This window comes from Poecilia reticulata, chromosome 2, assembly GCF_904066995.2.
Source record: "Poecilia reticulata chromosome 2, P_reticulata-male-v2, whole genome shotgun sequence".
NCBI lineage: Eukaryota > Metazoa > Chordata > Actinopteri > Cyprinodontiformes > Poeciliidae > Poecilia > Poecilia reticulata.
In genome coordinates this window covers 32999152-33011726 of record NC_088831.1, presented here as the reverse complement: position 1 = coordinate 33011726, position 12575 = coordinate 32999152, and the positions used below count along the sequence as shown (strand labels likewise).

Here is a 12575-nt window from a genome sequence, read left to right as displayed (position 1 = left end):
AGTCATTAGCATGCTGCAAGGGATGAGAATGGAAATTAGTTTTAGTTTCCCTACAGAAAATGCTGCAGGGATTATGCACTGCTGAAATGATTATGAAGGTAAATAGGCTTACATTATACTCCCAGATGATAAAAAAGAAAAAAAAAATCTATTTCTTGTATAAACTATATTTGAAAATTTGGTGTCAAACCAAGCAAAGTCCATTAGTACAGTGCAACAGATGTTGTATGATGATTCCCAGGCTGTGGACAATCCAGTATCCAAAAATAAAACGATCGTGTCACAACTGCAAGCTTACAGCCCACCTGCACAAACTGACAGTCTGAGCAAAGAGACCATTAGAAAGAGAAGCAGACCTGTGGCTCATGGTAACTCTGGGGGAGCTGCAGAGACCCATGGCTCATGTGGGAGAATCTGTTGACAATTATCAGCTGTGCATTGCACAAATCTCACCTTTTATAGAATAGGTTTGACAATTGTTCCCACTTCATTCATGTAAGGGACACAATAAACATGGGGAAGGAAGTACACTGGTCAAATCAGCCCTCAATGTAACTTTACAGCAATATTATGCTGAAATTCATGTGTGGCAGATAACTTAGACTCCACATTACACTGAACAGACTATTTCCATCTTCATCAGCAGTTAAACCAACCCAAATTGTGACATTGGTGCCACATTATAGTCAGGAAGCTGTGCATAGACACCAATTACCCTTTTATTCTGCTTCACTAAACTTGTGTAGGACCATCCCTCCTGAAACACTGCTGCTTTTTCCGTATGAAGACCTTGAACAACCGCTGTTGAGGGCTCCAACTGTGAGCTGTTCCATATATGGGGCAGCAGGAAAACGGCTCTGTCCTTTGACCAGACCAAAACCATGTATTCCTTGTTTTTTTATCAGTGTAAAAAGGGATAACAGAGGATAAATGTTGATATTAAGATACAACACCAAATTGCATATGTTTACCTTAAACTATCCAGTTGTTTTGTTTGTGTTTTGCTTGTTTTGTACTTACACACAAATGGATTAACAAAAAAGGCATTTTATGATCTTATGGAATTTTTCAGCAGCATTAATGACAATTGTAGCAGTGTGTAGCATGACACTGTTCTGTATTTTACAGCCCTGTTTTGAAAAACCTATAATGGATCTAAAAAGTGTGAAGGCTACTTCTTTTTGTGGTATTAAAAAGACATACAAGCAATTTGAAAGCTTTTTGCACTTGAGTTGAAAATGAATAAATCTGTTGGAGGGAAACTTTTGAAAAATGAAAAAGCAAAAGCCTTGCCCACTGCTGAAATTACAAATACCGGTAATCCAATTGATCTCCTTGTACAAATGTATTAGTAAGAAGAAGAGTAGAAAAAATACCTATATGACAATATTCATCATGACACAGTGAAGGCTGTCTTCAACAATTTTAGAAAAACATCTGAAAACGGCAATATTGGAAACACTGGATGTTTCTTTGTAATTCATAAAAACACAGATGGCATAGGACAAGACAGAATACAAAAGACAAGAAAGAATAAAATAACCATTTTAGCTTGAATTTCAAGTTAGCATCAAAACAACAGTGCAGTACACCTTAGTGACATAGGATTGACAGCATCATACTGTGGACTTATTATTTTTTTCTTCAGATTTTTTCCCCCTCCACATTCATAACATTCTAAACAGTTTCATATCCCAGTCAGCTTTGACCTAAAATATACAGATGTCTGCATTAAAGCTGAAGATAATAATGGGTTTTATTTTTCAGCATCTGTGTGGTTCCCTGCAGATGGCTGTGCAGGAGAGATATAATCACAATCTGATCGTTTTGGAGAATTTTTGCAAACTAATGTTGCCAAATATTACCAAGTGGAGATGTGAAATGCTGACGATTTAAAAAAAAAAAAAAAAAAAGGGATAATAATTTGGTAATATTTTAGAGATGTATAAATCTTTCCCTTCCCCCACTCACTTAAATATTTAAGTTGAATTGCAATTCTGGTCGTACTTTTCATCACCAACACCTGACATTTTTACACGCTTTAGTACGCTTTGGAGATTGACTGCATATGTTTGGCATGAGTGTGAAAGCTGCCTGATATTTTTTCTTTTCTTTTTGTGTGTGTACGATATTTGATGGCTGAAAGCATTTTTTTCCCCCATCATTCTATTTCCATGCCAATTATGTGTTCATGTGGCTTTCAGTCAACAAAACCCTGTAATTTCAGCCAAGTGGGAAATCCAGTTTGACAGAAAATTGTTATTCTTCATCACAAAATATTGTGGAGCCTGCATTCTTTGCCAGAGAATATTTAACCTTCACAAACTGCCTTTGATTTGAAAGCTTCCCAGATGGTTGTTGCAGCACTCCTGATGAAGTAGGGGAAGTCTGTTAGGAAGAAAAGGACACCATCTCATCCTTTCAGATGCAAGAGAAATAAGCCAGTGGTCAGCCCATTTGAAGAGACTCTGAGGTTTAAGAGAAAATGCATTTCATTTGTATTTCTGCTCTAATTTTTTTTAAATAAAATGGTGTTATTGGTTTCACTGGATATAATGGTTCCAAATCTCCACTACATCTTATATGTTATTGCCAGACTGGGTTTAGAAACTATATTAATCCATTTGTCATCATTGCTATTGGTGAATAATAGCTAGACACTTCAAAGGAAATGGCTTATTCATATGATTGTCAACTCCCAGGCTCATCTAAAGGGGAATATTGCGTGTAGCTATTTTAATGAATTGAAGTTTTTTTTTTGCATTTTTAAAAACTTGGAAGTTTCAGAGACACCTCTGCCTCTGGAACTGAGATGGACAGCCGTTCTCCCATTGTTTTCCGCTCTGGTGTGCATCATTGTTCTGCTTTTGGCAAATGGCTGTGATCTCCTCATGCGACTGAACATGTTCCATCCACCTGTTTTGGCAATTGGTACAGTTAACTGCCTTGTTGTCTCTGATTATAGGAGCTCGACTCTGCCAAACAAATGGTGATTAGCAGAGTGTTGTGCTCTCCTAATGGTAACATTGGCATTGCACAAAAGCCCACGGGGAACTGGGTTTGACCTCCGATGGATGATAGTCCTGGAGATCTAGTTTAGTTTATTTGTTTATTTCAAGCATTCGCATTCAAATACCATAGCACATCTACATAATCATTTGCATAAAAAGAGGCAGAAGTATAAATGTATTTGACTCTACACCCTATGTGCAAGAAAAATAAAAATAAAAAAAATATATATATAAAATGCTATTTTAAAAATGATATACAGAAAAATGGTAGGAAATCAAAATATCAAAATGCTTATTGATAATTGTCATTTTGAAGTTACACTGGGTGAGTAGCTTATTTTGCATGAACTAGTTCATTAGTGTACAATAGACGTCATTGTCCCTGTAGGAAAATTAGCTGTTGACTCCAAGCTGCACTCCTCTCTGCTTCTGCACCACAGCAGAAAACAATAATGGTTCCCTCCACCCCAAGCACTCGCATATCACTGTATAAATGAATATTGCACTTTACATGAATTGCATTTACCTGCTACTTCATTACTTGAGGTAGTGCTCATTCCTCATGATGTGTGTTTTAACAGTTTGATGGAAAGAGGAACAAATGAATCCATCATGTTAGGGTTAGTATTCATGCTCTTCGATCTTTTTTTTTTTTACATGTTACAACCTCAATGTGACACAGCAACACAAAGTAGCACACAATTGTGAACTAGACTTAGCAGGCGGGGGACTGCACACAAGTGCATGCCCAACTTTTTAAAATTGTTTTTATTTATGTCAAAACTAAAATGCGTGCCAAATGGTAGATCCCAGATTATATATCAGCTGTAGTGTGTTTATTTGAACCCTTTTTTTAAGATAAAAAGATGGTGAGATATCGTTTGTGTTTGCTTGTTTCTGTAGGAGAATGCCTCCTGGCTGTACCTTCTCCGTCTCACCCCTTCATCCTCACCCCCACCTCCGAAGATCAAACACCTCTCCAGCTGTCTGAGACATCCGAGGTCCTCACCTCCATCCGTCTTGTTTGCCTGCCTGACAGACAGACTTCCCAGAGGTGATGCGGCGGTTTGTTTACTGCAAGGTGGTGTTGACCACCTCCTTGGTGTGGGTGCTGGTCGACGTGTTCTTGCTGCTGTACTTCAGCGAATGTAACAAATGCGATGAGAGGAAAGATCGCTCTCTGCTCCCCGCGCTCCGAGGTGAGTTCACAACCTTGTTCACACCTTTCAGTTTCGGACACAACTGACACAACTGACACAACTGAAGCTTCAAACTAAGTCCAGGAGTAATTCAATCAAGTCTGGCTTGCCTGTCACCCTTTTCTTCAGTGTTAACTGGCGTTTTAAAGGGGGTTGGAGGCATGACATAAAATCGACTTTTTTAAGTGTTACATCATGTAGCACTTAAAAAAAAAAGTGTTCCAGGTATGATCAGAATCATACCTAGAGTGTTCCCTTGATTCTTTCATGCATGTTTAAGAAATTCTTCAATCTCCTGTGGCAACCATTCTAGGTTGCCTCATAACTCATACAAAGCACCACCTATTTACCTAAATTTCCTCCTTGGAGCTGCAATCTCCAGCATAGTTTATGCCTCATAGTATACCCCTCCATCAGGACTCCCCCACTCAGCATTAATTAACAAACACCTGGTGGAAATGTGTGTCTGCTGAGCTTACCATGTGACCTACTTCTCAGTTTGACGCTCCTGAGAAAATTAAATAAAAAACTAATAATAATAATGTATTGAAAATCAATGCAAGATGTTGAACACAAAATAATTCACACCCTTGCAGATTCAGGTTTAAAGTAATAGTTTAATTTGACCAACAATTTTTTTTTTCAGACTGGAAGTAATATGAATGTTTTGATGGGGCCCAGTTAGACCCTAATAGGGAATCTGTAGTAGGAGCTAAAGATGATGATAAAGGTGATGACAAGGATGCTTTTCAACCTGGAGCTCATCACCAAAGATTAATCAAACACCAGTGGAAACATTTTCAAAAAGCTGGTCTGCAAATACAAGCAGGGTTTGACTGCTGTACTGCCAGATTGAGAAAGTATAAACAATGCTCGACCTGACCTTTTCTTTTTTAATTAAATGCAAATTAACATCAAATGAAAATATTCGTTGAAAATTGATTTTCCTTTTCTGACTGTTTTATTAAGATATGCATCATTTCCTATGAAAAAACAATACTGTTGGCTGAAAGTAATTTCATACCTGAATCTGTAGGTGGAATGAATAACTTTGCTCATAGATTGCAAACCACTTTATATTTCTGTACATTCTGGATAAAAGCCATTTCCTTTATCATTTCCATTAATAACAGAAGTAAAGCTATTTGCAGTGCAAATTGATTTGGAGTACTTTTTCATCAATTTATTACAGGGTCAGTGCTGTGTTTTCCTGGCACATAGTGCCATTTTACAGCACAGTCAAATAATTATGTCACCTCCAGTTGTTATAAAAATGCTAATTATCAAGTTAAAAGAAATTTGACTTTGTAATTTAACCCCTTAAAATTGGGCCTCCGTCTCTTTAAAACCTTCTGCTCTGTCTCAAACTCTACCTTCAGAAAGTTGTCAAAACATTTCTCTATTAATCCTTTACCAGTGTTTTCACCAGTGTTGCAGTGAGACGTAGCTTGTGTAATGAGCTCAGCAGATGCACAGTTCAACACTCCAGATATGTGTTTGATGAAGGGATAACATTATAACATGATGTAAAGCTCTGTGTGATTATGTGTTGATTTATTTTTTTACATCATGATCAGGACTATCAACCCCCTAATGCAATATTTCGGTATGTTTCCATATTTTTCAGGAACAGTTAAATCTGTGCAAGATTTAACCTTTGTACATCATGTAGCCCAAAAATAGATTGAAAAAAACCCCCCAAAACCTGTAGCTATGTTTTTAATTTCATAAAGTGTCACATTTTATGTGTTCTATAGTAAGTACATTCCTCATTGGAGATATAGATTTTATATTTACTCAAGTAATTTCTGTCATGAAATTGTTCAAATCTGTGTGACAATTTCAAACATTAAACTTTAAAGTGAGACAAACAAGGAAAAACAGAAGGAATCTATAGTGGAGTTCTCTTTTGGAGACGACCTGTGGGCAGACTGATATTTCAATATCTTAAGCTTACAGCGCTCAGTTTAAGGGACCATTTCACACATAAGTATATTTAAAATCAGCAGTCATTGATGTTAAATGTTTTTAGGATTCTTTGGCATAAAATCAGTGATTTCTGCCTTGTGTTTGCTTCTATATTCAGACTTGATTAGTCTCACTGCAAATATACAAACATAGGCTATTTGTAAAGACATGACATTATGTGAGAGGACAGAGTATGACTAAACCTAAGTGATATTAATGCAGAACTAACATTTAGTGTAAACATATCTGAAATCATTTTATGACAGCAAAGTGCAACTGAAGGAAAATTAATGGTAATACTGAGCTCTGGCTGCAGTATTTTATAATACCAGAACTTTTTGTTTTTTTCAAACAATGTTTGGTTTAAACATTAGGAGTAGCTGAGGTTCCTTCAGTTTTCCCAATGTTCACAAGTTCACTCCTGCATTAATGTGTGTGAATCTCAGGCAATGTTATATCAGTTTGTTGTTTATGCAGAGCTCACTTTTGTGTGTTGTCTTCCACTCCAATTTATGTAAAACACATTTGCACTTATATGGCACTAATTAAAAAAAAAAAAGGTAACAATCATATGCTTGTTTTTTTTTTCTTTCTTGATTCTACAATCTGTTTTTTGAAGACGAGAAAACATATTTATTTCCAAACCCAATCTTCTTTGTCTTGTTCTGGCTTCTGTGTATAACAGACAGCCACTATTGCAACCCTTCTTCATGTGTCAAGCTGTTGGAGCGCATCTCCAACAGAGAACCTCCTGCTGTGAGAAACATGCGTGAACAACAACAGAAACTCTGGAAAACGTCCAGAGCAAAGCGTACAGACATGCCCTGAAAATCTCTGGCATACATGTGGCTTGTGTTTTCTTTTTTTTCGAAGATTACACTTTTGCGATCAGATATGCAGAGTTCATCTTTAGCAAAGCCTGATTCCTCACATGCCCTCAAGAAAGCAGGTTGTCACGTTTTATAAGAGGCTTACTAATCTGCTTTTAGGTTGGAACGAGGTAGAGCTGCCAGCTTCTCTGACTGATACCATTTAAAAAAAGTCAAATGCTACACTGTAGTCAGTTTGCATGTAAGATGGATCAAGTCTGATGATTCATAAGGCATTCCATATATGCTTTATAATTTAAAATTTTCTGTCTAGCATTTGCATCCATTTGTGCATCTGGCTCACAAAGCAAATAAATGGACTGCATAGACCTCCATTTTGGTCATAAATGGAGGACTTTATCCTCGTGGGATAATGTTCCCACGAGGGCTATAAGCAACTATGGAGGACTATGCAGTCCTCCATAGTTGCAGTCCTCCATAGTTGCTTATAGCCCTCGTGGGAACATTATCTGCATATAGGACTGCATTAGTCCTCCATTTATGACCAATTTACATTCTCTTTGCAAAGTATAAATATGACTTTCCACTACAAAAAATAATTCACAAAAATGAATGAAAGAGAGAAAATTGCTCCTTACAGTATTACCATAACTGCAAGGGAAAAATCTGACTTTTAGGTGGTAATTCTTAAATTCTTGCTTTTCTAGCAAGATAGTAAAATATACTATCTACTAAATAGGTAGTAAAATTCAGGGATTCGAACCATTTATTTGATTTTCCTAAAAACAAAAAGTCCTGGTTTGAAATAAAAATTGGTCCAGTTAATAAAATATTGCATACACTCAATGCAAATCTGTAAAATAATGATTGATGCCTTTTGTTCCTTTTGTTAGATCCTATTGCAAATGTGAAAAAAAAATCCCTCATTGGTTTCCAGTTGGTTTCTCTCCAAGTCTCCCCGCACTCTGTTTTCTGGTTTAGACTGTCCATGGTGCATTGAGTCATGCTGCTTGATGAGGACATTATAGTTCTTTCTGTTGAGTGCAGTAACCTGTGTATGTGTGCGAGTTGTATTCTAAAAAAAAAGCAAGTGCAGGATTTTACAAACGGCATTAAATATAAAATATATTTGCAGGTTAGAGAGATCATTTAAGGAAATCAAAAACCCATCTCTGTAGGAAAAGCTAAATTACACCTTCAGCTCCCTGTTTTTGTGCAGCTGGGTTCTTTATCTTTTGCTTCTTCTCCTGCATCACAGTTACCAACAGCTTTCAGGTGACATTAAATAGTCCTTTCTGTTCTGCAAACAGCAACAATCATTGAGAATCAGATGCTTTTTTTGGCTTGGCTATAGTTGACATAAATATACAAAATTGCAAACCTTTTTCCCCAAAGTAATTGAATGATGATTTAGTTCAAGATTGTGTTATGCAAATAGATTGCATCTGTTTGGTAGTATTTTTAGAAAAATATTTCTAAAAACAACTTTTGTTTGTACCAGTTTAATGTGTGCAGAATGCATAACCAGCTTGAAGATTGTTACAGTTTCATCTTTACTTGCTCTCATCTGATTTTGGTATCATTTAGAAACCTGAGTGAATACATGTTGAAAAATTGCATCCATGGATTTCATTAAATGCTAAATGAATATGCCCCCAAACAGTTTAAGCCACCAAAATTTGCATAGTTGCTTACTGGTAACTAACATGGAGACTACAAGGTTTTGTGAGAGGAATGTGTTCTCTTTCCTGCAATGTGACCTGAACTTATTTACTAAGGTTTCCCCTTTCTAAACCGTAGTGAACAACAGACCATTAACCTCTTGCTACTGTTACCAGGCGGATAATGATGTCTTTAATAGTCTCCATCTGATATTCTTGATTAGAGCAGGCAAACTGCGACAACACTGCATTTAGCTGTCACTACAATGAACTTTATGGCCATTTACTCCTCATTACTCTGCCTGAGTAAGAATTAATGCTCTTCTGACATTCCAGGGTACAGTTGTTTGGACAGATTCTAATAATATGCGCAGAAATGGACTTTTAATGGATTATGCAGTCAAAATCTGTTAATTGTTCTGCTTCTCTTTCACACAACTAAATCACACCTGAGCAAGTGGTCTTTTGAGAGCGATGCATTAAAGTGAGAAAAGCATATGCTGGAATAAGTACACTAATTGAATATTTAAGTTTCTACTCAGTTTTTTGTTTTAATCTGAGATTTATTTCTCTTGTAACTCACCATCTGTAGCACAAGCCATTTTTTTAATTGTAGCCACTGTTTTTTTTTTAAAAAGAAAAAGTTATTTACGAGACTAACTTTTTCTCCTAAAGTAAATATTGTGTTCACTCTGGTTGTAGTTCAAAGCTTGAAAAACTTTCACAACCTGTAAAAAAAATAAATAAATTCTAATTGGAACGAAGAAAATCAATCCTACTATTAGAATCGGCACATAAAACACAATGATTGAATGTTGATGGAGTTTCTCCAGCAGAGCAAACACTGTATGTTTCCTTTCTCCCGAGCAGTAATTTATAAGATGAACTTTGCTCGTTCTGCATAGTAGTGGAGTTTCTGTTATTTATAATATAATGCCAGCGGTGTCAGACTTGCAGGCAGGAGGGAGAGCATAGCGGTTAAAGGAGGAGAAGGTAATGGATTGAGCCTGCAAAAAAAGCCTCCAACTGTGCTCGGCTACACAGACCCTTTTCTGTAAAGTAAATGAGACTGAACATAGCTGCAGGATGTTGGAAGCCGTGTTATGAAGGACTCAGCAGAAAATCTGCATGCAGATTGGTAGGCATTCTGACAGTCCAGCTGAGGCAATAATGGACCTCTCAGAAGACGTATAGATATAGATATGACTGTGGTAACAATATATAAAAAACTCTGAGAAAAGCATCTTTCAGCTCCTGGGAACATGTATTGTGTAGTTGCCACAGTCAGATATAGATATGACTGTGGTAACAATATATAAAAAACTGAGAAAATCATCTTTCAGCTCCTGGGAACATGTATTGTGAAGTTGCCATCCATTTGTCCGCCTGCCCATCCGTCCATGATACAAGTTGATCAGGAAAATGACTCCTATTGACTGCTGTATGTTTTCATCACGTGAGGCATTTTTTGAAATATGTGTTCATACATACTTAGTGATGGCTTGGAGTGGGTCAGGAAGTTGATTTTGCTCAGGCATCCAACTCAACACTGTAGCTGTGTCCATCAAATGAGAGCTCATTGACATACTGGGGCTGTCAACAGCGACATCAAGAAAAGAGCAGGGTCAGCTGAGATTGACAATATGGCCAACATCAGTCCATTTCAACAAAGCGTTTTTCTGCGGAATCCTCTTAGCTGTTTGCTGTGCAGCCTGTGTCCCACGTTGCCCTCTTTCATGGAAATCGCTGCCTCTGTTTTGAGGGATTATTTGAGGGAGAGTGGGGGAGAGCGGCGTCATAAATCCATGTGATGTTATTTACCTTTGTTGAAAAGAGCTGACACTGTGCTGTAGCAGCAATGCTAATCTGCTGATGTTCTGCAGGCACAACTGTAGGATAATGTTCCCACGAGGGCTATAACCAACTATGTGAACCGTTTTTGCTTCGAAGCTAGAATTGGCAAAGTCCTGGAACTCCTACTTTCTCCTAAATCTCTATAAAAATATTTCCAGTAGATCATCTGTGAATTTAAATATAGCTGCCAGGCTGCATGGTGCTTAATGCCAGAGCAAAGAGGAGAGTTTATCTAGGGTGTCTGCCCTGACTGTACTAATGGTAGGCATTAGTACAGTCACTGGTTGTCTGTTCATTGTCACTGATGTTTTAGAAACAGATTTTTCTTACAAATGCCACTTTTGCCTGCTAGAAATAAGTGAGATATCTGTCACATTTTCTGTATTAGAATCAATACAGTTTCATAAGTATAGAAATCAAACAATCAGAGACTCATAGTTTTTAAATTTTTGTTTTCTGAAAAACTTTGACAAACAAATACACATTTTAGTTGAGTCTGAATTCTCTCTGATAATCACAAACAGCAATCAAAATAAAGTTGTTTTATGTACTGCTATGTTTTCTTAATTTGTGGACATTGGCTCTCCCAAAGCCTTAGAAATAGCTTTGTACCCCTTGCCAGACTGATGAGGTCACTGACTTCATTCCTCATACATTCTTGAAAGTGCATGATGTGTGACTTTTTGAGATGCTTTAGCTTTCTTCGTTCAGGTTCTATTTAAGTGATTTTTTTAAAATTCATCCAGTCTAGCAGTTATAGTACTTGGTTGTGCCTAGCAAAATACAAATTTAGATAGGGGGAGAATTATAATTTAACATAGGGGCAGGTTTGTTTGAATAAATTTTTTCCCTTAAATAAATCATAATTTGTGAGCTGTATTTTGTATTTACACGGGTCTTCTCTGTCTCATATTGAAATGTGTTCAATGATATGAAATGTGTGAGAAAAGGCAAAAACAGGAGAAATCTGTGAAGACATTTTTTTGTGTGGCACTTGCTGGATGTGTACAATCTGGGTTCATCTTGCTAGGCCTTACTTATTATGTTCAGGGATGTAAGATATATATATTTTATGTTGGCTTTTAATTAGTCTAAATTGCTGCTATTCATGCTCATCATTCCTGAGAGAAACATGTCTTTTCTCGCAGCTGTGATATCTCGGAGTCACGAGGGTCCGGGCGAGATGGGCAAGGCGGTAAACATCCCTAAAGACGACCAGGGGAAAATGAAGGAGCTCTTTAAGATTAACCAGTTTAACCTGATGGCCAGTGACATGATTGCGTTCAACAGGAGTCTACCAGATGTGAGATTGGACGGGTACGTATTCTTCTGCTTCCACATCATTGCTGTGAACCAGATTGCGGCGCTGGTGATAAGACGGCGACTGCAACAAATCTATACGGAAATATTTACCCAGGCACATGTTTTCCTGTTTCCATCAGGAAAGAGGTCTGCAGATAATGTGCTCTGTTTGAAGTGTTAGAAGACACTTTTTTTTTAATAGTGGAAAGTGCAATGCAGTATCCTTGAGGGAAATGAGCTTCTGCCCCAGGTGAAGAAGTTCAAGTATGACTGAGTGTACAATGAAGTGAAAAATTAATAGTCATATTGCAGCAGCATCCGCATTGCTGCAGATGCCTCATTGGTCTGTTGTTGTGAATATAGAAAAATGCAAAGCCATCGCCGTCTGCTGTCAGCGGTTGTCAGGAGCCGTAACCTGTGAGCAAAAGAATGAAATTGCTCAACATCTTCCTCAGGACTCATTTTTAACTACCTTTAGTTCTTTTTTTAAAGACGCCTGGGTTTGAATATTTGCTAAGCATGCCTTGTGGACACCAACCTAGAGAGGTTGCTGATGGGTGGTTATTTAGGTTATAATAACACCTGAATTAATACTGAGCTGCCACAGAACAAAATACAGACACGCAGGATTTTGGATTCATGTGATGACCACTCTCAATCAGAGTGATTTTACTGCTTTATGCTAGAATGGAAAATAAGTAGATTAAGTCTTGTTCTGAAGCACTTTGCAATGGTAAACCTATTTTACAG

General features: G+C 37.3%; 1 protein-coding gene across 4 annotated transcripts in view; it reads left to right on the top strand.

Moving 5' to 3' along the window:
* Positions 1–12575, top strand: part of galnt13 (polypeptide N-acetylgalactosaminyltransferase 13) — a 40839-nt gene that overhangs the window by 2654 nt on the left and 25610 nt on the right. For all 4 annotated transcript variants that reach the window (XM_081603998.1, XM_081603993.1, XM_008403977.3 and 1 more), the window contains 2 exons: positions 3915–4210; positions 11672–11840. In XM_081603998.1, the coding sequence (XP_081460124.1) occupies positions 4069–4210; positions 11672–11840 (311 nt within the window). In that variant the 5' untranslated portion in view covers positions 3915–4068. The remainder of the gene's footprint in view (positions 1–3914; positions 4211–11671; positions 11841–12575) is intronic.